This window comes from Myiozetetes cayanensis, unplaced genomic scaffold, assembly GCF_022539395.1.
Source record: "Myiozetetes cayanensis isolate MyiCay16 unplaced genomic scaffold, myiCay2020 scf28, whole genome shotgun sequence".
NCBI lineage: Eukaryota > Metazoa > Chordata > Aves > Passeriformes > Tyrannidae > Myiozetetes > Myiozetetes cayanensis.
This window is the reverse complement of record NW_026087499.1, coordinates 2,906,221-2,931,827: the sequence shown is the minus strand read 5'-3', so window position 1 is coordinate 2,931,827 and position 25,607 is coordinate 2,906,221. Positions and strand designations below refer to the sequence as shown.

Here is a 25,607-nt window from a genome sequence, read left to right as displayed (position 1 = left end):
CAGTGTAGTTACAGTACTGCAGGCGCATTGCTGTGCTAATCCCCATAACCAAGGACAGATTCTCTGTTGCTTTTGGAGCTGAAATTTGGGGCTGGTTTTATGTTTTTGTGTTGGTTTTTTGTTTGTTTGTTTTTTGGGGTTTTTGTTTGTTTGTTTGCTTGGTTTTTGTTTGTTTGGTTTGGGTTTTTTTGTGTGTGTGTTTTTGGTTGGTTTTTTTTTTTTTTTGGAGGAAGGGAGGAGAAACAATGGGAGGCTCAGCCCAGAATAATATGGATACAACATCCCTAAACAAGTCCATTTTCCTGGGTTTGCACTGCTTCTCAAAGTTGACACTAGAAGGGCCACATTAGTTTTATAAAGAGAAAAATAAATGGCTTAATTTGCATTATTGTATTTCAAGAAGGAGAGCAGAAATCTGATTAAAATTAGATCTAGGATTGCATAGGTGTATACAGCCAATGTGTGCACGTGTGCTTCTGTGCACAATCCCACAGATCACTCCTAACAAACACAACATGTTCCTGGTGGTTAATCCAGATTGGGACTTGTTTTCCATATTCACTCTGCAAGAACTGATACAATCTTTGGAGTTATAACAAAAATACTGAATGCACTGGAACAATGAGCATCATTCTTGCAGTCAAATACAGCAAATTCCCTGGTGAGTTATGCTGGGTCTGCTGTCTTGGGTATCAGTAGGAGAGAGGGGGAGAATCTTGTACTCAGTAATTCATGGATCCACAGAGGTTTTTTTTTTAAGCAAGCAATAATTCTTTGGAAATTAAGGCTAATTAAAAGCAATACCATCCTTATAAATGCATTCAGTTACTTTGTTAGGACAATTTGGTATTTGTTTCCTATGCTGTTCCCATGAGCATCCTAATCAGTGTTTTGCTGTAATTGTGATTAGAGACCATACCACAGAGACAGACTCCTTAAAAACTGGGTTGTGTTAGACTTGAGGGTCTTCTGGATATTTACAATGGATTAGGCTTTTTCATTTTAGGGTCAGTGGAGTACAGAGTAGTTTCAGGTTAATGCCAGCACTGCTGGGTGCAAAGCACTGGGGAGAAACGCCTGCATGCTTGATGTACTTAAAAGGGAAGACAGGAACCTGAAAAAACCTCTCTCCCCCCACTCCTCATCCTCAGTAATCAGCCCCAACTTCCTCCCAAGTCTTTCCTGATTAGTGGGTGTGCTGGAACCCAGGTTTTTTGCCCCCTTCAGCTACTGGCACATCTCTTGGTCCGCTGGGGCTGAGCTGGGAGTTCCAAGTGGCTGCAACGTTAAGAGGCTGAATCTGCTCCCCCAGAGCCCAAACACTCCAGCAGCGTCTCTCTTACCCACTGATAGGCACAGAACCTCAGATGGATATTTTGGTTCTTCCTGTCTTTCTCGGGGGCACAAACCAGAGGAAAAAATAGCTCTGTTGTTTACCCGGGTTCTGTTTTCTGAGGGCATATCTCTGTGTGTGACAGTGGATGACCCTCAGTGCCAGGCTGTCACCACTGCTGTGTCACTTGCTGCAGGGCTGGAGCCTTTCCCATCCTTTCATCCCCAGCTATGGATGGCTCTGGCTACACACAACACATGAAAGGAGCAGTACAACGTTCAAAATGCCTTTTTTGTCCTTTCCTCTTGCTGCAAAACTTTAAAACTTTGTGACAGTGGAGTTTTCCAAGTGTGTGCTGGCAACTCATCCAAGTGTGCCTTTGAGTGTGAACAGGGAGTGAAAACAGCTTGTGCCATGTCTGGATGCAGAGCAGTTTTGGCAAGGAAGATGTGTAACAAACAAAACCCTTCTCTCCTGCTGTGAACAAAATAGCTATTTGTAAGTATTTGTCAAAGAGTTTAGATGAACAATTTTAGGGCATCAGGCATTAAAATTACTCGTAAACTGCTTGCTCTGACATTTCTGCCTTTGCCACTTGTGGTGTGTTATGGCTCACAATTACCTGGTTTTGCTCAGTGATTGAACTTACTGAACTTGAGAAGAGCAGAGCTCTGGAAATCTACAGGATGAGATGGAATGACTGAGGAGCAGAAGGAGCAGAAAAGTTGCTCTTCTCCAAGAAACTCAAACCATCCTAAGATTCAAACGTGTAAATGACTTATTTACACTTTTTGTTTTTGAAATTCCCTTTGTTTTGTTGTCCCTTTTTTACATCTTATCTAAGTTTCTGTTTGATTAAAGGCCTCTGTTGCAGTGTAGTCATGGCAACAAGTTTACACGAGGGAGTCTGTTTTTATAGGAATGCAGGATTTAGAAGAAAACTAAACCAAACCCAAACAAGACAAGACTTCATATGGTCCTGACCCAGCAGTTACTCAGAGTGATGGAGGCATAAGTGAGGAGTGCAGAGTTGTCCACGTGCATTCTGGAATTTATACAAAAAACTTCTCATTGCTGTAACAATAATTGTTCAGAAAGAATTCCTGGAGGAATTTGCACAGCTTCCTAGTGGGGTGCAGTTATGCCAGTGGAGAGGAGTTGTATGCTAATCCCATCATTACCAGGGCACTGACTACTCTGGACCAGTTTCTAGAAAACAGGAGAATTACAACAATACAAAACCTCTCTGCAGAGATACCCAGTGCTTTAAAGACTTTAGAATATGCTGGCTCTAATTAAGGTGCTTGGAAGCTGCAAGTGTGCACTTCAGCACCTCCTAAATTGGTCAAGGCAGGTCCTACCTAGTCTTTAATTTGACCTTCCTAGCACACATTAAAAGCAGTCACACCTTGACTGCACCAGGCTCTTGTGACACATCACTCCCAGAGGATTAGTTAGCAAGGTTCCTCTGTCTCACCTAAAAAAGGGGCTCTGTGCACAACGTGTTTGTGTGAACCTGTGAATTAAGGGATTAATTTTTTTCCTGGCAGTGTTTGATGTGAGGAGGGCACACCTGATGTCACCTGCCTTTCAGTGGTCACTCATTTTCTGTTGTTGTAACCCAGCAATAGATTCCAGCCATGCACACATGTATTCTTGGATATAGTCAGTTTTTTGGTGTTTCTTTTTGTTCCTGTGATGGTAGGAGGAAAGGCAGGCAGGAAGTTGGGGAAGTGGAGTAGGAAGGAGTGTTGGGGCACAGCCAAGCTTTAGATGAATACAATCTGACCATCATTTCAGCATCTTTTGACACAGGGGAGTTTTTCTTAGCAGTGGAGCAGAGCAGCACAAGGGCTTTAGGAAAAAGTAGAGTCTGGTGGGTGATTTCTTCTGCATCACAACTCTGAGTATTTCACAACAGTTACGAATCAGCAATAAATAACCTCTGAGGAGGGAGGAAAAGGGGAGAAAGATGCATTTTTAATTGTAGTATGCACAAACAAGTGTAGTTCATGCAGAGAGAAGGACATGGGAGCTGCTCAACAACTGGAGATGCAAAGAAGGCAGCTCTTGCCTTAGCAGTGAAGGGTCAGAGAACAGTTCCTGTAACAGCAGCTTTGATACTTAAGGCTTGTTCCATTGGTGATTTCTGTAAATGATTTCTTTTACATCATGGAGGCATCACTTGAGTGTAACCAAACCTGCTTTCCAAAACCTTTGCAGAGAAGGGCAATCCTCGTGCTGAGTTACAGGGGCCTGGACACTGAGGAGTGAAAAAACTGCCATTGGTTTTACTGGAAATAGGTTTGTGCCCTTTTAATTTAAACTTCTTCTTGTGGAGTGTGTGTGTGCAGCAGCATGCAGAGGTCTCTGAGCCACAAACCAGGTGATTGTTTGACAGCACAGCATAACCCCTGCACCAGCTGGGAGAGAGAACAGTGTGTTCCCTGCATGGCAAGTTATTCATTATTTAGGAGAACGGAGCAGCTGGTTTAGAATTGGAGTCCTTGCCTCCAAAATAAAACTTTCTCCCCGACAGACATTGAATTCCTCTATTTCTCTGAGTTCTGGTCTACTTAGACTGGTCACAAAGCTGGACAGGGCACTGGTAAGGGAGGTGATTTGGAAGAGGCATTTTGTGAATGTAGTTTGATAAGAAGAGAGTTTCTTAAGCCACCACTGCCTGTCCCAGGCCATCCTCCTGGAAGCAGACAGAACACCTGCATCAGGTAGAGATGCATGCAGTTCACAGCTCTGGTTTGTGTGCAAGCCCATACTACCATGACACTGCTTTCTAGAAAAGCTGAAAAAACCTCAGTTCCATGGGGCTCCTTTTCCACTCTGATAAAAGGCAGAATCAGTGGCATTAACCAGGGTACAGCCCAGCAGTTCCTGAGAAAGCGTTTTTTTTGGTTTTTTTTCAGAGGCAAAGCCCTTTCCAGTGTCCTCCTTCCCAACCCTCCTCCCCTGAACACCCACCTGTGCCCTCCCTGCTGTTGCTCTTGCTGCTGGGCTGTCAAAATCTCTCTCCTAATGAAGCAGTCTGGCCTGAGGCTGCTATTACCTCCAATCCCAGTCCTGCTGAGCGTGGCTCCGGCAGCAGGGTTGGTGTTCCCAGGCAGAGAGCACAGAGCTGGGCTGCACCTGGCAAGGAATAAAAGGCAGAAAGCAGAGAATCCTGGCTGTTAGACAGTCCTCTGATGGCCTCTGAGACTGTGGAAGAGGCATGAGTGTGGTGGCTCTGTGGTCTCCTCCCCTGGGTTTTGGTAGGTGCAGCAACTTGGTAAGGATTGTTGCTTTTCCTCACTGGTGTGATAAATGTCAGGGAATTCTGTGGAAAGAGAGGGAAGTGTGGGGGGAAGCTGCTAACCGGAAGTCCCTAAAGTCTAAACACCCCAACTTCTTTGGGGGGAACAACATGATTCACTGGATACTGGATTCACTGGATGCTACACCAGTTGTTGAAAGACCTGGTTTATTTTCTGAACTGTTTCAGTGTGCAGGACAGAACTTTGCTGGCATAGCTGGTTGTGGACTGTAAGAAAGTCATGCTACAGACCTGCTATGACAAGATCAGCAAGGCCAGTGCTGTAGGTGCAGCTGTGCTGGCAGAATTTTGGATCTTCCTTTAGCTTCCTCAAGTGGTGCCAGAGATGGCACGTGTGGCATCTGTGCTGGGTTCCTGCAAAGACAGAAGCCCTGGATCAGTTTCTGGACTCAGGCTGCTCATTTCCCAGGGTGTCTCTCTCCTCCCAGCCTCAACCTGTCTTTCCTGTAAAGGGGCAGGGCCTGCATCTGCAATGAGTTTTTAAAACACAGCTCGAAGAACCTTTGATCTCAGTCAGAAACTCAGAGGTTTACTGAAACACGTGTAAATACCAAGTCACACTTAGGAAGTTTTCCCTTCTTTTCTGGGTTGAATAGTGAAGGAGTATCTAGGGTAGAGTAATTTGTCCATGAAACTGGTGATAGAATATAGAGGAAAATCTTTCTTCCTTAAGTGTAAAAGACCTGTGCTTGAAGCATTATCTCTACTTGGAAAGCACTTTACAGCACAGGTAACTCTTTGCAGTTGTTGACACATTTGACCTGAGACACACAGGCTTTGCTTCAGTCCAACACGATGTATTCTCCAGAGGTGGAGGACTAAACGTTGGGAAATGATCACTATTTACTGTGTTTACTGTGGTAGTGCCTCTGTCAGCAAACTGAGATTCATGCTCTCACTTTGCTGGGTGCTGTGGAGACACACAACAAAAAGACAGAGGTGATTCGTGCCCCCAGACTCGAGAACCTGTTCCAGTCCCTCAGTGTGGAATTCGCAAAGCGTTCCTGGTTCTCTCTCCAACCACGTGTGCCTGGATTTGCTCAGTGCTCTCTGATCTGCTCTCCAGTGGTGAATCTGTTTACACTAATCCCGAAAGCTCTGCTATTAAGAGAGTGGAGCTGAACAACTTCAGACTTCTGCTGGTCTCAGCTCAGACATCCAGACACAGCTCTTGCTCTTTATTACAGCGAGGGCTCGTTAATAATTTTAGTGCTGATGGGATCAGTCTGAATCTTTTGCCTCTTGAACACTCCCAAACTTCACAGAGTTCTGCCAGAACCACCTGTATGTGAGAAAGGTGTTCCTAGAGGATGGAGGCCAGCCTTGTCCTGCTCTCCTGGAGGAATCATGGAGACTTGCCTTTGGAGAAGGCCATGGCCAAGCTCTTCCTATGCTTGGAGGTGAAGAACAGTAGCCCTTGTGGCTGTAAAAAACAAGGAAGGCTTTGAGAAAAAATACCCACTCCCTTGTAACAAGTGAAAAGAAATCAGGCCCGTGAAGCCAAGTTATAAAGGGGATGGAGTCAAGGGAAGTCTGAAGTAGATCTCAGGGCTCTGCAGAGCCCAGTGCAGTTCTGGTGTGCCAGGCATGAAAGTTTCTGGGTGTGTAATAGTGAGCAGTTCTCACTCGACCTCCCTCCAGAATCCTCTCACTTCCACAGAGAATATCTGTGTCTCCCAGAGCCTCTTCCAAGCATTTTCCTTGGTTCATTAGGTGATAATAGAAAGTGATTTTCCCCCTATAATCTTGAGCAATCAGAAGCATTAAGAATAAAAGCCTAAGCCTGAAAGCCTAAATGAGAGGGTTTGATGGCTATGTGAATCTGCCTCCTTCACTGCAGCAAGAAGCAAGGATGGATCCCAGAGTTTGTTTCTTGAGAATAAATAGGCAAGAATCAAGGATCAAGTGAACAAGTGTCAAGAGAAAATTGAGGGTTGGGGCTTAGATTCCATTCCCAGATCTGCTGAACCCCAGAGAGGCAGTTTCTCTGCCTTCACTGGTAGGAAAGCAGTAACTTTGTCCCAAAAGTGGTCCATTAGTAGACTTTTTGTACAAAGAGAGGGTTACCTGTCAGCTGAGAGCTGGAGGGCACAGAAAATAACTCAGGTGGTGGTCTTTCTCCTGGTCTGTGAGTGCTTGGAGATGATCTGGGAGATGGTGCTGAAGTGGCAGGGGCAGTTACTGCTCAGAAATGACCCTGCCAGCTTTGCCAGCAAATCCATTTCTCACTGTCTGGAAGGCAAGTTCAACTTGCCACCACCTCCCCCTGTAAGCAGGCAACTCAGGAGAGACAGCCTGGGACAAAGCTGAGAACTTTTTTGTCCTGGGAACTCTGAGACAGAGCCCACACAGAACTCATGTTTTGCCACCTGCTAAGACTTGTGGGCCATATTTTTTGCCCTGTGTTTAACGGGATAATTTATTTTTATTTCCCTTCTAGGTAAGATTCTTCCTGCCCAGTCGATTCCTACTCAGCATCCAAAAGGTGGGGAACCCCACCTTGGTGATGAGACAAATCTCCGTAACAACCACACAACTTAATTTTGGGCCGCGTCGTCCTCTCGGGGGGGGGCAGCTTCGCACGGACCTCCTGCCGCGGCTTGCGCTGGAAAACAAATTTACACCGCGTCTCCCAAGTCTTGCCCCATCCCTAGGTGGGAACGCGAGGGATGCAGCCTCTGCCTTCCCGAGGTACAGCACAACGGGAGGCTGCCCGGGGAGAGCGAGCAGCATGCATGGGGAGGGCACCCGGGGATGCAGAGGGATGGGCAGCATCCGGAGGGGTGTCCGTGTCCCCTGCGGGGCCGGGGGAGCCCCGGGTCCCCCGGGCTGGCGGCAGCCGGCGCTGGCCCCGCCGTCCGTCGCTCACCCCCCTCGCTGCCGCCGGCGCGGCGCTTCCAAAGCGCCTCTGCTGTTTAAATGGGCCAAGTTAGAGAAGCGGCGGCGGCGGCGGCGGAGGGAAATCTTGTTTGGTCAGAGTCTCCGAACTGTGCGGTGACTTCTGAGCACAGATCAATACGTGTCTGTCCCGGCTCGGGGAGGCGGTGGGGGGTGCCCGCCCGGCACAGCGCCGGCTTTTGGGGCTGGGGGGCAGCGTTGTGGGGAGCGCAGAGCCGGCGGGGATGTCACCGTAGATGTCTCTGTGTGTGTGTGTGCGCGCGTAGAGCTCGATCTGTCTATATGTGTATGTATATACAGAGAGATACGGAGCGTGACACCACGTTTCTTAAAAAATTTCGCGCAGGAGTGGAAAATTAAATAACCAACTCGCGGGGTGTGTGTGTGGGGTGTATCATAAAAGGCTTCGGTGGGAGCGGGGCGAGTCCGCACGGCGCAGGTGAAGGTGGGCGGCCCCGGGGAAAGTTCGCCGCCGCCGCCCGGGTGTCTGGAGCCCCGCGGGCAGAGCCGGCACCGGCCGGGGCTCCGTCCTCCCGGCGGGCGCCGGCGGGGCGGGGAGGGGTCGCGGGGCGGCGGCGGGGGCGCAGCGTTTAATTTTAATTCTTGCATATAAATAAATAAACCAGGTGTCAGTTTAAAGGAAGCGGCGGGGAGGGAGGGTTGAAAGGGGGCTGGGTGGGCGGCGGGGAACCCTCCAGCCTGGTGAGGAAGGTGGGTCGATCTAGGGGAATCAATAAGCTTTTTTTTTTTTTTTTTTTTTTTAAACCAAAATAATGTCTACGGCAGCAGAGACCTCTCCGAGATGTCAGGTATTAGTCCGGAGGGGCAGATCTGCGAGCCACACAGCAGCTCCTGGGTCTACGGTACATTAGCCTCTCCGTGGGAGAGGGATCCCAGACAGCTCTGCTGGGGAGCCAGCCCAGGAGATTTGTTAGCGGGCTGCTCCGGGGGATACCAGCCACCTCCGGCACCCGAGCGCCAAAGGTGCTTGTGCTGCTGCTGCTGCTGCTGCTGGCGCATTTCATCCAAACTCCAGCCAGAGCGGGGGCAAGTTGAACCGGAGACATTAGAGCCACTGTGCTTTGGAGAGACGAGGGCGCGCGGGGAGCGCGGCAGCACCATGCCTGCTATCAAGAAGGAGCGACTTGACAGGGAAGAGATGGCCCTGGCAGCTTTTAACCAGCCCATGGAAACCTTACCTGACTATCTCGCCCCTCTGGCCGCCGCTGCCATTCCGGTGGTCACCCCGCACCCGCCGGCTTACGACCAGATCTTTGCCCACCGCGCGTACCTGGGCTTCCACGAGACCCACCACCCCCACCCGCACCACCCGCACCACCCCCACCACCTCCCCGAGGACCTGATGCTGGAGAGGTTTTCCTCCATCCCGGATTTCCAGCCCTTCTTTGACAACGGAGAGCCTTGCATCGAGGTGGAGTGCGGGGAGAACAAGGCGCTGCTCTACATCAATAAGTTGTGCCAGGGGAGCAAAGGACCCTCTATCCGGTACCGGGGAGAGTGGCTCACCCCCAACGAGTTCCAGTTTGTCAGCGGCAGGGAGACGGCCAAGGACTGGAAGCGCAGCATCAGGCACAAAGGTAAAGGCACCGCTCGGCGTGTGCCGGGGTCCGCTCTTCCTCAGCATCCTCCCTCTCGCCCCCGTGCTCGGGGAGCGGGATCCGAGGGGGAGCTTACGGTCTATTAGCGCCCGCACGGGGAGAGCTGAGCCCTGATCCCCTGCGGCCGTGCCCCTCTCCCCCGCGCACCCCCGGCCCCTCTCCGCCGGATCCCCGCGCCTCGGTACCGGCCAAGTTTTCCGGGCGATTTGGGAATAGTTGTCCTTTTTTTTTTTTTTTTTTTTTTTCTTTGGCTGTGGCGGGGAGGTGTTGGGTGAGGAAGGTTGAGCGTTGATTTTTTGGGGGTTGGTGGGGGAAGCTCCTCTCTTGCTGGAGAGAAGTTTCATTCCGGAGGTTTGAACAGCGGGCGGACCGCGGGGTCGGGGGCTCTCAGGGGTTCGGCGCCCCGCGGCGTGGTCGCCCGCCCTGCGAGCCCCCGGCGGTGGCGGCGGTGTCGGGCAGAGCCGGCGCCGCGGGGAGCGGCAGCGCAGCCCCGGCCAGGCACCGGCGGGGCGGCGGGCGGGGCGGAGGGGGTGTTCCCCTCGCAGCTGGGTGGTGCGGGACCTCCGCGGCGCCGGCGGCTGCTGACGGGCGCCTGCCCTGCCTCCCTCCCTCCCTCCCTCCTCCCTCCGCGCCCGCCCGAGCCGGCGCCGCAGTCCCGGCACCGCGGCGGAGCTGCTGGTGCGGGCGGCAGGTGGAGAGCGGGGCCCCGGCGGAGGAGCGGGGGGCTCCGCGGGGCAGCAGCGGGGGCGGGCGAGGAGAGAGCGGAGCCCATGCGGCACGTAATGAGCTCTGAGAGCTGGATGTGCCAGCCCTTGGGGGGGCCGAGGAGCGATTAGGAGGTGACTGACACCTCGCCTGGGTTTATTGATCGCCAGAGCGCCGGGGCATCGCTTCGGGCCGCCGCGCTAATTGCCGGTGCTCCCGTGCGCATCGCTCCCGTTTCTTTTATTACTGGGGCTCCTGCTGCCTTCGGGAAAAGCTCAATTCCTCTGGGGTGAGTCAGGAGGACTGAGGCGCAGTGGACGGAGGAGCAGCGGGGAGGCGCCGCGTGGGCTGCCCCGCTCGCCCGGCCGTGCCCCGGGTGCGTGGGCAGCGCGCAGCCTGCGGGGGCTCGGCCGGGCTGCGGGAGCTCCTCCTGCCGCGGCTCTGCCCTGGGTGTGCGGGAGCTCCTCCTGCCGCGGCTCTGCCGGGCTGCGGGAGCGCTGGCACCAAGGACAGGCAGCGGCTGCCGAGGGCTGCGCCGCTGCTTCCTTCCCTCCGCGGGTACCTGCGGGGGAGAAAGTTGGATGAAGCGGCAGGCGAGGGTGGGTGCTGGTAGGCAGGCAAGGGGAGGGGTGTGTACAGGGAAGCAGACGCATGCACCCCCCTCCCCATTCCCCCCCCTTTCCCTAAATACTTTCCTTTTATAAACGTGCTGATCCTTTTTCTTTTCCTTCTGCTTTTTCTTCTCTTCTGCATATAGGGAAAAGTTTGAAGACTCTTATGTCCAAAGGAATCTTACAGGTACATCCTCCAATCTGTGATTGCCCTGGGTGTCGAATTTCGTCTCCAGTGGTAAGATTATTGTTAAACTATGTGCTTTAGCTAAGACATCTTCCCTCTCCTCTGCCTCCTTCCCTTAAAAGAAAAAAAAAAAAAAAAATCCCTTTGCTTCTGTGATCATGAAACCGTGATCTCTGAGGGTCGTCGAGTCTGCCAGAGCCCTGCTTGCACTGTGAGGGTTCCTGCAGTCTAGGGAGAGGCGAGCAGGAGAGGAGTTTGGAAGCAGAGCAGATGGGAAGAGCAGTGTTTGACCTGAAGGAAGCAGCAACACAGCGTGATTTTTTGGTTTTCAGGGGGAGCTGTCTGTGTGCAAAGGCAAATCGTTCAGGAGCCTCTTCCTTATTCCCACCCCTTCATCTTTGTGTATTGTGCAGAGGTGTGAAAATGGCTAAATAAAGAGAAAGGGAATTGTAATTGCACCCATGTGTTAGAGCCAGAACAGCCACAGTTTACAAACCATCAGTGAATTTGGTTAGATGAACTTCATGAGGAACGAGCTCATCTTAAATGCTTACAATTTTAACAACATTCATGTCACAGATCACAGTTATGGGTTTTAGAGATCTTTCCTTCCCAACTTTGGAGTTCCTTGTGTATTCCGCTGTCCTACCTTTATCCTGAGACTTTCAAAATCTCTCATCAGCATCTTCATGGAAAAGATGTTGATGCTATAAATAAAAAGCTGCAGAAATCATAGTAAAGTAAGGCTTTTAAACAGTTCATCATGTATAAAAATAACCATAAAGTACAATAACATCTAACCAGGAGGACAAAGCTGTTGGTTTGGTGAACTAAAGCAGGTCTTGGTTTGAAAGAACAACCATGACTTAAAACACTGCCAGTAGTAGCACTGTGGAAACAGATACAGCTGAAACCAATCCTTTTAAAAAAATTTTTTAATTGCTTCTTTGGGGTCAAGTGGACAACCTCTATCCACACGCAGTGTCTTTATGGTTTGGCACGACAGATGGAATTGTGAGTTTGTATCGTTCCTGGGTAGTATCTCTGTGCTTGCGTGGTTACATCCACATTCCCACGGGAAGGGGCTCAGAACAATAATCAGAGTCCCATGAATTAAGTGTGAAGGTGTCTTGCCTGTGGGCTGTGCAGCAGCAGTCCGTGCCACTGGTTCTGTTGCAGCATCGCCGCGGTGGGTTAAACGGGGTGGACTGAAACCTGGCTGTTCCTCTGAGTTGATGGGGCAGGGTGTGCTGTGGTGTGATCAGCTTCCTCCAGCTTGGAGTTTGGCGTGTGCTTTGGTTACCAGTCGTGCGGATCAGAGCCAACAACCTGCAGACCAAAGGGATGTGCCACGGTTGTGGTGGGGTTGAGAAGTGTCTGGCCAGGTGACACCGTCTGCTGGTCACTCTTTTGAGTACCCAGTTGCAGTAGTTGGTAGCCCAAAGGCCATACTGTGCTTTCCTAGCAGCAGCATTTTTAACAGTTGTGCAGGGATCTGTGCATTTCCAGGTGGGAAGGCAGCTCTGCGTGGAACAAGTGTCGGGTAGACTTTTTAGAACTGAATTTGAGAAGTTCGGATAGAGGGAAAAATGAGGTTTGGTGTAGTTTTGGGAAAGGAGAAGTAAATCGTTCCGGACTTGCCTCCCACTGCTTCCCCAGCTGGAAGGGGGTTTTGATGTCAGAATTTGCACAGCAAGGCCAAACCCCAGTGAGGACTTTCATCAGAACTCTGTTGTCAGTGCTCGCTGCCTTTCTGTGCTGTAATTCGAACACGTATCTGACCAAAGGACAATTCCACACATTGGACCTGAAATCTTTTGCTAGTGCCTTGTCAGCTACGTGCACTACACATTCCAAACTCAAGCACTGCCTTTGGAAGAGGGGCAAGCCCAGCTGCTTGTAGGCGTCTGCCTCTCTCCCCATCTGCTCACCGCAGGCAGCAAAGGGAGCGCTCCAAGGGCTCCAAGCCCGGCTCTTCCTTTGGGGAGAGGTGACATCCAGTGTATCCCCCCCAGCCAGGCGGGAATAGCTTGGGCTTTAATCACCGCATCGATGGCTCAGCAGAGGCCCTGCCTGGCTCTCCTCCTAGCGCTGCGCGGAGACACGAGCGGTCTGCCCATAAAGGAAACCGCGCCGTGCCCCCAACCCCGCGCTGGCAGGAGCCAGAGCCGAGCCGGGCACAGCCCCCTCCCTTCCTCCCCGAGGGCTCTGAGCTCCTCACCCGCTGTGCGGGGTCCCCGCAGGGCAGCCGAGCGCGGGGCCCCCCCCGGGGCTGGCGCCGCGTCCCCCCCCGGCCGTGCCCGCGCCCCGGCCGCGGTGCCGGCGGTGCCGGGGGAGCGGCGCCCGCCCCCCGCCGCCCCGTCGCAGCTCGTTTGCTGCCGCAGCTGCAGACAGGGGCCGGCGCCGGGCCCCGCTCCGCCACCGACCGCCGGTTTCCTGCGAGGCTCAGGGGAGAAAGGAGGGGGGGGGAGCGGCCGCGTCGCGCCGGCCGCCCTGGCGCCTCCTCCCCCCGGGCCGCGGCCGCCCCCGCGCCGGCATCCATCAATCAGCGGGGGGAAGGCGGAGGGAGGGAGGGGGATGCAGGAGGGCCCCGCGGGGTCGCGGCGAGCTCGTGGGGGATGATGCGGAGAGAGCACCCGCGGGAGGATGGGGAGCGTGTCCCCTGCGCGCTGCGAGGATGGAGGGGCAGAGCCGTCCTTGCGGTCACGCAGCGGTGGGGGAAGCGGTGGCTGCCCCCGTGCTTTGTGTCCCCGGCCCCCTGCACAGAGGCTTTTCAGGTCAGAAAGGGAAGAATGGCGCAGGTCTGGGTCTCTTCAGTTTTACGGAGGCACAGGATGCTAAGCATTCTCGAAGTTAGGTTGTCAGATGTGAACTAGGGGTCTTCCCCCCAAATTTGTGCTTGTCAGTTCTGGGCAGACACAGTTCGTCTTGTTTGGAGCCCTGCATCGATTCCAGTCTATTCTGGTGAAGCCCATTCCCCACAGGGTTCACTCTGACCCATCAAACCTCCCTCTGTGCTCCGAATACCACTCATGCATTTTCTCCATCTCTGCTTTCAACCCAAAGCCAGGGCAGGTCTTGAAAGTGGCAGTGGGCTTTTATAGACAGAGGGAGGGGGAAACAGCTCTAAAATCTTTATTGCTAAATGAAAATAACTTCGATTTGCAAAGTCCAGCATTGCATATCCAGGATAGCAGCAGAAAGGCATTCCTTAAGATAAATTTGATTGTTTGCCCTATCAGACCGTGTGTGACCCTTACTGTGTTTCCATTCTAGTAGTGCTGCCTTTAAAAGTGAGTTAGGACTGACTGGACATTGTCTGCTCCTCATCCTCTTTTCCCATCTGTTCTTGGACAGGGTGTCAGTTTGAAAGGTGGCCCATGTTGAAGTTCAAGGTTCAGGTCACAGGTGAATGAGGGAAGGCCGGGTTCCCCGAAGCTATTGTGACCCGGCCCTATTCAAACAAAACAAAAACTACCATAGAACGATGTTTGCTTTTTGTCCCCTCTCCTTCATCGCATGCTGAGACACATGGTGGTTGTGCATAACTTGGTCACTGACAATGGTAATTCATTTGCTTGCTGGGGCTGTGTTTTGCTCTTGGTTTGATTTATACGTGATTCTTTTTATTTGCTGCTTTTTTTGCTCTTCGTCATCGTCGTTGTTTTCATTTGATGCCCCGAGGTTAAGGCGTTAGTCCAAGACTTTGTCAGGGATGGAAAAAGTAACTGTCTGCTTACTTCTAAAACTGAATGCCAGTAAACAGCAAAGCCTCTTGTTGTTTAGCCCCAAGGTTTCTGAGCGTTCTCCTGTTCCCTGTTTTGGGGTGCAGGGGTGGAAGGCAGCTCTGTGTCACCCCCAGTGAGTGGCTTTGGGTCACTCGTGGTGTTTGGCTCTGGCTGGAGCTCCACTCACTGCCCTTCCCCACTGATGCCCTCCTGGCTGCTCCACAGGTTTCCTGGAGTGCCAGGAACTGCACAGGGGCAGAGAAGGGAGAGATCCAAATTTAGAGACTGGCCCAAAAGAGCAATCTCTCTCACTGGACATGAGTCTTTCATGAGAACTTTCCTATGAGAAGAGGACTTTGCCTGCTGGAGAATTGAGTTGGCTGCCTGTAGAGGCAGGATTAATTCTGAAATTTCACTGTTAATGGAACAGATTAGAATTAGGTTCGTTTTTGAGCTGCTGTTGGCTTAAGGATTGGAGCTGGAGAACGTTGGGGTTTATGTGAAGGGGACTGTTTTCATAACTTTGCCTTTGTGTCCCGGGGGGCTGCCTTATGAATGTGGAAAAAGCCCCTCTGTAAAGCAGACTTATAAACCTCTTTATCCCCCCAAGGTCTTTGGCACAGTCTGTTGATTTTTATTTGTGGTTTCATGCTGATTTGGCTTGTTGCTTTTAATCCAGTACATTTTAGTTTGGGTTAGTGTTTGCTGGAGGTTTTTGAGTTGGTTGGGCTTTTTTTTTTTTTTTTTTTTTTTTTTTTTTTTTTTTTCTTCTGTTTTGTTTTTTAAAGGACTTGGCTCAGGTGATTTTTAGCATGTGTGTGCTGCACTGCAGACTTGTGAATTCAACTTGAATTCTTAACAAAAGTTTCTTCAAAATCTGTCAGATTTCACCTTTAGGGAGGAACTGGAGATAAGATATGTCATGGTCTTAAATGGGGTGAGAGACTCACACATCCCATCCAGGGATGGGAAGAGGCGTTGAGTCTGAGTTCACAACCTCAGCTTGCAGGGCTCTGTGATCCGAGGGCAGTGGGAAAACTTTTGTGTCAGCCTTTTCCTTTCACAGGAGAGTCCTTAAAATCAACTGGGTTTGGGTCACAGAGCGCTTCACCCAAAGGGGATTTCCAGGGGAAAACTGGCAGCTTGAAAGGGGAATCAGTGTGGCAGTGAGAGGTGCTCCTAAATGTGTTGTGCTTTGGAAATTATTCCTCATGGTCCTCAAACGCTGCTCCTGACCGGGGCACTCAGCAGTTGCGGGGTGCCCGCTGTCAGAGGGTTTGGAGGGCGGGTGTTGCACCAATAAAAGGGCTGGTTATTGTTTCCCACAGAGGCAAAACAAACCCAGATCAATGGCACCAAGAGTGCCAGCACAATACCGAAGGATTTAATTTTGTGGATTATTAAATACCCTCTGGAAAGGAAAATATTAATTGGATTGCAGCCTTGTGAGTGAGCAGCAGAGACGTATGAGCAGCTGTGGCTTAGGAAAATAATTTTATCTTACAATGGGCTTTAAGGAGTTCCAAGTGGGGGAGGTTTGCCCTCGTGCAAGAGCTGTGGTGAAGATTTCTGCTGTTGCAGAGAGCAGTGATGAGGCACTGGAGGCAAAAGGGATGTGTGATGGGAAGGGCAGAGGAGGATCCATGTGTGAGTTTGGTGTTTGGGAATAACAGCCCCGAGCTCTGAAAGAATATTCGTGCTGAGGTTGGTGTGTGTGAGGGATCCTGCTTGGAGTGAGCAGATTTCCTCCTGGGATTCCATAAAGGCTGCAGAGGGGGTTTCCTCACCCCACAGACATTTGCATGGTGTTGGTTCCCTGCAAGGGTCATTTCTGGCACTGAGGAATCCTGTTCTCTGGTGGGCTCTGCTGTAGGAAGAGGGAGTTTGCGAGCCCTCAGCCCCTCTGGGATTAAGTTTGACCCACAAAATCAGCAGCTGCAGCCAGAACTCCTTGCCTGGTGATTGGTGCTGTGCTGCATCAGGTCTAGAAAATCTCCTGCTCTGAGAAAAAGAAAGTGAAGCATTGGAAGAAAGATGGACAAATAAATATATAGGAGCAGGGAAAGCAACATCATCTTATTAGCACTGTGTCAAGGGCAGTGTAAAGGTGACATAGGATAAGTAATTTTGCTGTCAAAATTATTTAGAGATGTCATTAAACTGCTTAGGGCTGTCTCTGCTGCTTCAGGGCACAGACACCTGGTTTTAATTTGCAGTGGTCTGTGTCCAAACTTGCTGGCCTTATTCAAAGGGAGCAGTGCTAATTTGGAGCCTGGTGGCAAATGCCTTTGGTGAGCACGGGATCTGAATGGCCAGGGTGAGTAAAGATCAGAATTAACTCCCTCATAAACTTTGTGCATTTAAAGCTATCAACTAGTTGGAGTCTGCAGGGATGATGAACTTTTCAGATGGCTTGTTCTGGTTCAGTTATGGGACAGAGAGAAGAGAGAAGCAGTTTCCCATTGGAAACCTGTTGGAGGTGTCCAAGGCCAGGTTGGACAGGGCTTGGAGCAACCTGGTCTAGTGGAAGGTGTCCCTGCCCATGACAGGGGGTGAAATGAGATATGCTTTAAGGTCCCCTTCCATCCCAAACCATTCTGTAATTCTGTGATTGACCCTAGATTTTGGAAAAGAGACCCACTCTGTTTTTATTTAAGTATTGCTTGGCCAAAATATTGTGCTTGCAAAATCACATTGTTTTGGACTATATTTTTCTTTTTCTATCAATCATGTTTGTTTGGTTTTTTGTGGGTTTTGTTTGTTTTTCTTTCTCACCCCCCCCCAACTTCTGCATTGTCTTACCCTGTTTCTCTTATGCCCAGTCGATTTCCATTATCTGGAAAACATCTTGCTACGCAGCAGATTCTTGTTTGGCATCTTTGCCCTGTTCCCTCCCCTTCTTCCTTCTGTGTTTTGAAACATTGAAATGCATCTTCTTCACTTCTCCAGCTGAAGAATCACCATTCTCACCATTTCAGGGCAGTTTTTTTCTGTTAGGACAAGCTCACCTTGCTCACCTTCCTGACTCCTGGCAGATGGCACTGAAGAACTCATTATTGTAGGGCCCTCTGTCCCAAACTCAGTTTTCCAGCTGAGGACAAGGAAGGACTCTCCTCAAGAGTCAGTTAATGTAGCAGGAATCACGTACAGTTTTGTAAATAAGCAGTTTTTGTAAATAAGAATGTCTTTAGCACCTCTGCTTTACTCTCACACTGCTCTAGAGTGAAGGTAAATCTTCTGTGCACACCACCTGCACTGCTGGAGCAATGCATTTCCTTCTTGTTATTTTTGGCTCTGTTATTTTAGCCAGACCGGGGAGAACAGAGAGGAAATTACACATTCCCCTGGGTCATAAATATAATCTGATAAGGGCTTTTCTTGTAACAGTGTCTGAGGATGAGGAAGGATGGATGGAGGGAATTCCCAGGCACTGAAAGGTTCTTGCTCATTTATTTTGCCTCCAGTCCACGTGGAAATTGTAGCTTTGACTTTATTTTGCACGTGTATAACAGAAGCCCCAGAATGGGGGAAACACCATCAAGCCCAAATTTGCCCCGTTCTTTGATTACCCATACAAAAATATTCCTGCACATCAAATCCCTCGTTTTAAGATGTCAAGATAGCTTCAATCACTGTGGAAAGCAGGCTCTTTAATCTTTTATATCTTCAGCTAGAAAGATACTTGCAGCAGCATTGCCAACCAGCTGGGTCACTGGAGGCAGAGTCACCTTGGTGCAGCATTTACAGACATCAGCCAAGGCTCTTGGCCCCATGAGAACTCCAGAGAACTGGGAAGCAGGAAAACTTGAGAGATTTTGGTGGTAGAAGAGACATTGGAGACAGCCATTTGGTCTAGAAAACACAGAATCTGAACTATTTCTACTGATGACACTGGAAAAACGTTGTGTGTTTGCCTGCAGCTGGTTCCCAGTTCAGTGCTGGGAGCGCTTCAGGTAATTCAAAAAGCAGCTCTGGGATGCTGAATGGCTTCAGTTACCTCGGGCCTGTTAATCACCACAGCTTCTTAGTATCAAACTTCTTCTTTTGAAGGCAGGCAGAGTGCTCTGCCAGTGGAGTTCTGGGAGTGTCTTACCCCAGGAGCTTGCATTTATCCCCGAGCCTCTGGGGCAGCAGCGAGGAGCACATTCCACCCCAGTGGTGGCTGCTGCTCTGCCTATCTCTGCCCATCAAATTGCAGAAACTCCCTTGTAACCCCGTCCTTCCTTTTTATCCCGAGATGGATGTGATAGGTGGTACTTGGGCTCTGTGGAAACTGCTTTTGCTGTGTTGCCAGGGCAACCAGAGATGGCCCCTGAAGACAGGAAAGGGCAAGCATTCCTTTCTGCTACAGTCTGGAGCATCAGTGATTGAATGAGATTAGATAGAATTAGATAATCCTGAAATTCACAGTGATTTGACGCCAGACCTTTATTTTATAAGTAAAAGTACCAGCCCTTATGGTAAAAATGAATTCTTTTAGATCAATAACTTTTCCCGCCGTTCGCCACAGCTGCGATCCTTGAGATCTCTGTTTCTGTGACAGGGGGGAACCACACAGACCTGCCTTTTTATATTTATTTTTATTTATTTATTTCTTTATTTTCCCCAGGGAGGACTATGATATCAATTCCTCTTTTATTTCCCCCTTGTGATTCGCCCACTTAACCCCAAAGTAAACTTCCAGAGGAAGGCACTGCAAGGTTCTTCAGTTATGGTTCAATGCACTTGAGTTTACAATAGCAGGGTTACTTAAACACTGTACACCATTAGTCTGGAGTATTTTACAGTGTTTTTTAAAGCCAGTTAAAGAATGAAAATGAGTTGTATGTTGTCAGTGGCCAGGTAGCTTTTTGTTCCTTGGGTATTTCATTGCCTAAAAGTGTCGGGACCTCATCCATGCCCCTGGCATTTACCTGCAGTGGAATTGATAACATCACCTTCAGACCTAAAGTAAATGTGGGTTAAAATAGGTGAATGCAGGATGGACTTTGATCACAATCAGGCAAGATTTACATCCCTTTAACTTTGTGGACTTGTTTTTCATCTTTAGACTGGCATAGCTTGTGTCAAAACCTAGAGGACACCCAGCAGAGCATGGAAAACGTGGGGTGTTCTGTTCCTCAAGCAGTTTTGTTTCTTACATTGTTGGTTTTTTACATTTGTTTGTAGATTGACTCTTTCAGGGGGCTGGTTTATATACATATATATATATATATATTTTTTTTCTTTGTGGTTGTGGTGCTGTCCCAAACACCACTGCTGAGGGTTTTGCAGGCACAGTGTGATCTCAAAGCAGACAAGGAGCAGCCCATCCAGACTGAGAAGGCTACTCTTTATAAGGATGCTTTTAATTCAGAATTAAAACATAAATACGTTTGGGTTGTTAAGCCTCAAATTACCAATGGGATGCCTCGAAACATTTTTTTGGCTTGAAATTTATGAGGTGGTCACCCACAGGTCTGTGGATCTGGGCTTGTTTGTATCAGCAGTGTGGATCTGGTTTTTTTGAAGTCTCACCTTGCTGTGATGGATCTCTCAGAAGTAAGTTCAGTAAGAGTAAATTCTGTGAGGCTGGTAAATATTTCTGTCCCCTGGTGTGTGCAGAGGGCAAAAATCATCCTTGCTTTGGGAGGATTTAGTTCCCCCTTTGATGTCTCTGCTGTTGTCTTTAAATCACCATAGAATCTGAAAAAAAAAAAATCATGTGTAAAGGATATCTGAAATCATGTGCTCTCTAAGTTGCTGTGCTTTGCCTTTAGCAGCGTGATGCTGAAAAACCTGCATCTTGAGAGTTGTTTTTTGTTGTGGTGGGACTCCCCTAACCTTCTGGACTGCTTTTCATACCAAACTCTGGAAACAAGAGCGAAAACTAAATTTTTTTCCCCCATATCACAAGGAAATAACTTCCATGCAAGAAAGGGCAGAGGAGGCTGAGAAAGGTTTGTGTGAGAGTCCTGTGGCTTAAAACCAAACTCTGAATCGATCTGTCCCGTGTCTGATTCCACCCTCACAAGCAGGACAACGGGACATGGTGGTGGTGGAGTGTTTTTAGAATCACAGAATCACGGAATGGTTTGGGTGGGAAGGGACCTTAAAACTCATCTCATTCCAACCCCCTGCCACTAGCCCAGGTGTCTTGGTACATGAGGATACAGGAGGTCTGAATTCTCACTTGTAGTGCTTTTATTTCCCACTCAAAAAGTTGTGTGGTGTAAGATCAAACACCTTGCAGAAATCCTAGCACATTAACCTGGTGCTGTTGTCTCAGCAAAAAAGATATATTAGTTTAACATCTTTCCTATTAACAAGCTTTAATTTGCATAAATTATATCACCCTCCCTTAATTTATTAGGACTTGTCCAGTTCCTCTATTTCATTATTTCTCCTGGGGGTTATAAAATTACTTGGATAATTCTGCTTATGCTTTTTTAAAATACAGTCACAGTTACTGTGTTTTTCTATTTACTTTGTATTTCCTCATTGTTCTGAGGCTCATTAAAAATCTGAGTGAAGACTCTGGAGAACTTCCCGGGATAACTATTCCAAGAGTCTTTGAGAGCGAGTTATCTAAATCTGCTGACTTGAATCTATTACCACTTTAGAAGATTCTGTTTGGGAACCTCCTAATTCACTGCTGGGTTGAAGAGTATTTCATATCCATACCGTACCAGAGCTGGCTCTTTCTCCCGGCACAGAAAGAAAAATATTTATTGAATATTCTTTTTTTTTTTCAGCATTTCTGGTGGTTCTACCGTTCCCACCTAACAATGGGCCTAAACCATCATTACCTTCTGCCAGTTTACAAACCAGCTTGGAGTGCTCCAATGAATGAAAGCATTATTAAAATTACATGTGCAATTATTGAAGGTTAAAATCTCCATAGTGGGTGGGGAAGGACGGGCCTTCCCCACTACAAAGGCCCTTCACTGCACGTTGTGCTGATGGAATATCCAACTGTCCTAAAGTCTGTTACTCCTTAGGATTTGCTTCATGTCTCCAGTGGGATTTCTGCCTTTTTACCTCCTGTTCAGTGCTGGTTTGAGCAGAACCCCGGGGTGTGGAGCAGCTGGAGGTGCACTGAGCCTCTCTGGAGGGGCTGGGAGGGGCTGGTGCTTCCTCTCCGTCCTCTCCACGTGGTGTTTGCTCCTTGCCAGCCCGAGCTTGTGGGTTTGGGTAATGAATAGATGTGTTGGGCTGCAAACAAATGACCTCTGTGGCTTTCTCGTGAGGGCCAAGCCTTCCCCCCACCCCCATGCTGTTCCAGTTTTACTCTCTTGTCTGCCTGCTTTGGTTTTCTCCTGATCCTTCAGCCGAGCCTTCCAGTCTGCTGGCAGATTACGAAGCGAGGTGGAATCTGAGTTGCCAGGGGATGTGCTCACGTGTGTTCTGTCAGGGCTGCAGCTCCTTAAGCGGCCACATCCACCTTCCCTGGGCGTGTGCCCTGAATCCTCTTGGGAAGGTGTCAGCACAGGGTTGTAGGTGCAGGAGAAGAGGTGGGCATGGAACCCTCACCTTCACTGCTTGCCAGAAGGACTGTTATAGGAAATGCCCTCTTGTCCACCTCCCTCTTCACTCTTGCCTTCATCTGTAGACAGAGCCCTCCCCAGCTCTGGCTGGCACTGAGATGCTGTGCTGTTAGCCCTGCCTGGCATGAAACATCTTGATATCCTACGAGCTGTGAAACTTGACATATGCTGAGGCAGTCACAGGAAGAGAATCTTCCCTCAAAGCTTCCCTGGAATGTTCTGACAGTATTTAATCTATCGGGGTCTGCTGTGTCATTCAGGCTGATCCCAGTAGGCCAACGGGTTAGAATCAATAATATCCTTGATCAGCAAATAATTCTGCCTTGATCAGACAATCCTGGTAATTAGAGCTGAAAAAGATGCGTGGCATCACCCAGGCTGCTCCACAGAGCCCTGGGAAACGTGCTGGCATTTCAGTGTGTGTTTCTTGGGGCTTTTTTTTTGGCTGCTCTTGCAGTGCAGTGTTAGGTGGGCTGGGCTTTTGAAGGAGGGCTGTGTTGTTAATCCCAGAGAGGGACCAATTTTGGGTGCTGCGTTCTTTTTCCTTATACTATGAAACCCATGAAAGGGATTTTCAGTCTCCAGGGATCACTCAACCTTCTCCTTTCAGCAAAGGCTGACCAAAAACAGAAGCTCTGCAGTGGCATCACACTTTGGTGTGATTACTTGGGCTGGCCAGAGGGACCTGAATCAGGATGAACCCACCCCGACAGCTCTTTGGGAGGGAGAAGGTGGACAAGGAAAATACTTCCTTTTATACAGCTCTTCAGTGGCGGCTGAGAGCATTTTTAGCATTTTTTGGTTTTGTTCTGTGGCATAAATTAGAGCATCTCAGGGCTGGCTGAAATGGTTTTGCAAGTGAATGTGTGGGGAACGGTGGCAGGTGTGGGGAGAAGGACCTGAGCTGTCATATTGCAGAGAGCTCATTAGATCTTTGAAACCGAGGAAATAAAGCTGGGTTTTGAGGTTTTTTGTGCCTGTGTGAACCCATCAAACACGATGGTGGCTGCTTGCCTACAAACAGATTAGGTTTTTATTGCTTTTGCCACCTCTGTGATGCTATATATAAGGCCCAGCTGTACTGTATATATAGCCTCATAAATCTGCTTTATGTCAGTGTGAACTTTGATACATTTTTATTAATATCACACTCGTGATTTGGGTATTTAAATATGCATGGCACATACAAAACTATTATTTAGCTTATGCTTATTGTATTTAATTGTTTTAGATTTATAGGACACCTGTCATTGGCTTGTAAGTGCCATGCAATTAATTAAAAATACAGTCAGAAACTCGAAACTGCCCTTCTGGCCCATCTCAGTTATCCCTCTCTTTTCAACTCATGGCTTATCCACCACGTGTGTGAGTTGTTCCAGACAGAAAATTGGGTGAGGGGGGAAAAAAACCCCTCAGGATCCTCAGCTGAAGAACCTTAAAGTGAATCCTTCCTGGGTTAACAGTGCAGAGAATTGTACCCAAAGTTTAGCTGGGAAGAAGAAGGAGGGGAAAAGGGAAAAGGAAGATCAGGGGTTGGAGGGTCAGCAGCTCACATGGCCCCAAACCTTTGCTCACTGAGTTCTCCCTCTTTGTGAGCTGCTGTGCTGGCCCTTCCTGCAGGGAGCCCTGGAGAGACCTTTCCTCCTTCTCCCCGAGTACCAAAAGCCCTGAAACAAAGGGTGTGGGAGTTAATGCTGTGTTAATCCCAGTGGGATACCCACGAGGTTTGGAAGGGAATGTGCATTAGCAATGTCTCAGCTCTCCCTGCCAGCAAAGAACTATCAGGAAACACTCCCAAGGAGCTGCTGGGGACTTGCAGAGCAGGCATAGCTCCATGCAGAGTGTGTGCTGGCTCCTGCTTCCTCCTGCCCTCTCTCCCCTGGCCATGGTTATCAGTAGAATCACAGACACAACATTATATTGGTTATTATTTTTTTTGGCACATCTGACCCACATACCCCATAGGACTTTGCAGCCCCTTTGCATGTACAGCAACTTTAAAGTTCTTTACCAGAAGGCCCAGTGAGAGCATTTCCCCAGCTTGGATGAAGCACTCCTGTCCAAAGCAGCCTTGAAATGTATTTGAAATAATTCTCTTTCCCTGTTACTGCTGAATTAGCCCTTAATAGGCTGCAGAGAGCTGCTGCAGAGTGCAGGGTGAGCTCCCTTCCTGTTGCCTAAAGGTCAAGTGTAGCCCCTTTCTGCTGTGTGAGATGAGGGTGTTATGAGTAATTAATTTTTAAAAAGTATGTACTTCTCTGAGGCACCAGAAATGCTGACTGAAACCCAGAAGGAAATAACAAGAGCAGTTGCAAACATGGCTCAGAAGAAGCTGTTTCACTGTGTGAAATACCCACTGCTGCACTTGCAATAAAATTAGCAAGAGGGGAAACAGGAGGTAGAGAGGAGCTGTCAGATATTTTTACAAGTGTCTTTATTGAAGAGGTCTTGGGGCCAGGTTTTGTTCCTTGTTTATACAGCACCCAGCACCTGGGGACTCCCAAGCTGGTGGTGGAGCCAAGGAACACAGAGTCAGGATCCAGACAGGAGCTCTCTCCTGCCTCCTTTGCTGTGTTTCCCTGTCACCTGCCCCCTGTTCTCCCTGCACATGGAAGGACAGCAGCACAGGACAGAGCAGTCACCAAACTTTTGGGTCTTGCTGTGCTTCATTTCCTCGCAGAGAGGACAATATATAACTTTATTGCCAAGAAAAAGCGAGCTGTGCTGCAGCTGCAGGTTGACAGCTGAGGGAAAGACAGGAATAAAAACTCTGAGGAGGAGATAACAGGTGAGAGGCAGCAGCTCAGGAGCTCCTGCTGCATGTCCTTGATTTAAAAAGCAGATTCACTGCTTGCCTCGTGCAGCAGTGGTGCCAGTGCAACAGATCTGCCTGAAAAATAAGGTGCTCTTGTGTGGTATCCCTCCTCCAGGGGAGGTGGAGCTCTCCTAATCTTCCCCTTATCCCTCTTCCTGGGCTCTGTAAATAACATCTCAGGGAGCCAAAGGGATCAGTGGCTTCCCAAGGAGGCCAGAATTTCTTTCCACCTAAATTCCACCTTGGCAGCCTTTGTGAAAGAACCTGCAGTTATTACTCATTTAACTCCCATTTTTAAATACTCTTCCTTGCCTTTCATTTACCTTTCCAACTTTAAATGTGATTTCAGAGGGGATTGAAAAATAGAGTTCCAGCTGGCACCCAGTGTCCAAACAAACCCAGACCTCTGCCTGTTGGAGGGCCTGGCATTGCTTTCCTCTTGCTCTGTTTGGGAATGACTCACCTGCCTGAGCACAGTGCAGAGGAAGAGCCAGCTGAAATGTCTGGGGGGATTTGTCCATCTGATCCCTATTTATTTAAATAGGGCATTGAGTTCTTAGGAGCTGCCTCTCGGACCTGATCTTGTGTCTCCAGAACCAATGGGTGTAAGATTTTAACCCTGATTTGATTAACTCTTTATTTTGGCTGTTTCTCCATGTATCCATCAGAATTTGGGGTTGTGCTGTGGGGTTTGGTTTGGTTTGGTTTTGCCAGTGCAGAGACCACACCGTGGAGTTCAGGCGATGTTGTGCCCTGCTTTGACATTTGGATTTTGCTTTTGTTTTGAGCTGGAGCGAGGGAAATCCAGACAAGTGGTTCAGATCCATCTGGAAGAGACTGAATTCCCCTCCTTGTGC

The 25,607-nt window shown here is 49.2% G+C and overlaps 1 protein-coding gene across 1 annotated transcript in view; it reads left to right on the top strand.

The window, feature by feature from the left end:
- The first annotated feature begins 8,318 nt into the window (after window positions 1–8,318).
- SAMD11 (sterile alpha motif domain containing 11) overlaps window positions 8,319–25,607 on the top strand; it is a 107,708-nt gene continuing 90,419 nt past the window's right edge. The window contains exons 1-2 of the mRNA XM_050322220.1: window positions 8,319–9,157; window positions 10,641–10,732. Of these exons, the coding sequence (XP_050178177.1) occupies window positions 8,362–9,157; window positions 10,641–10,732 (888 nt within the window). The 5' untranslated portion in view covers window positions 8,319–8,361. The remainder of the gene's footprint in view (window positions 9,158–10,640; window positions 10,733–25,607) is intronic.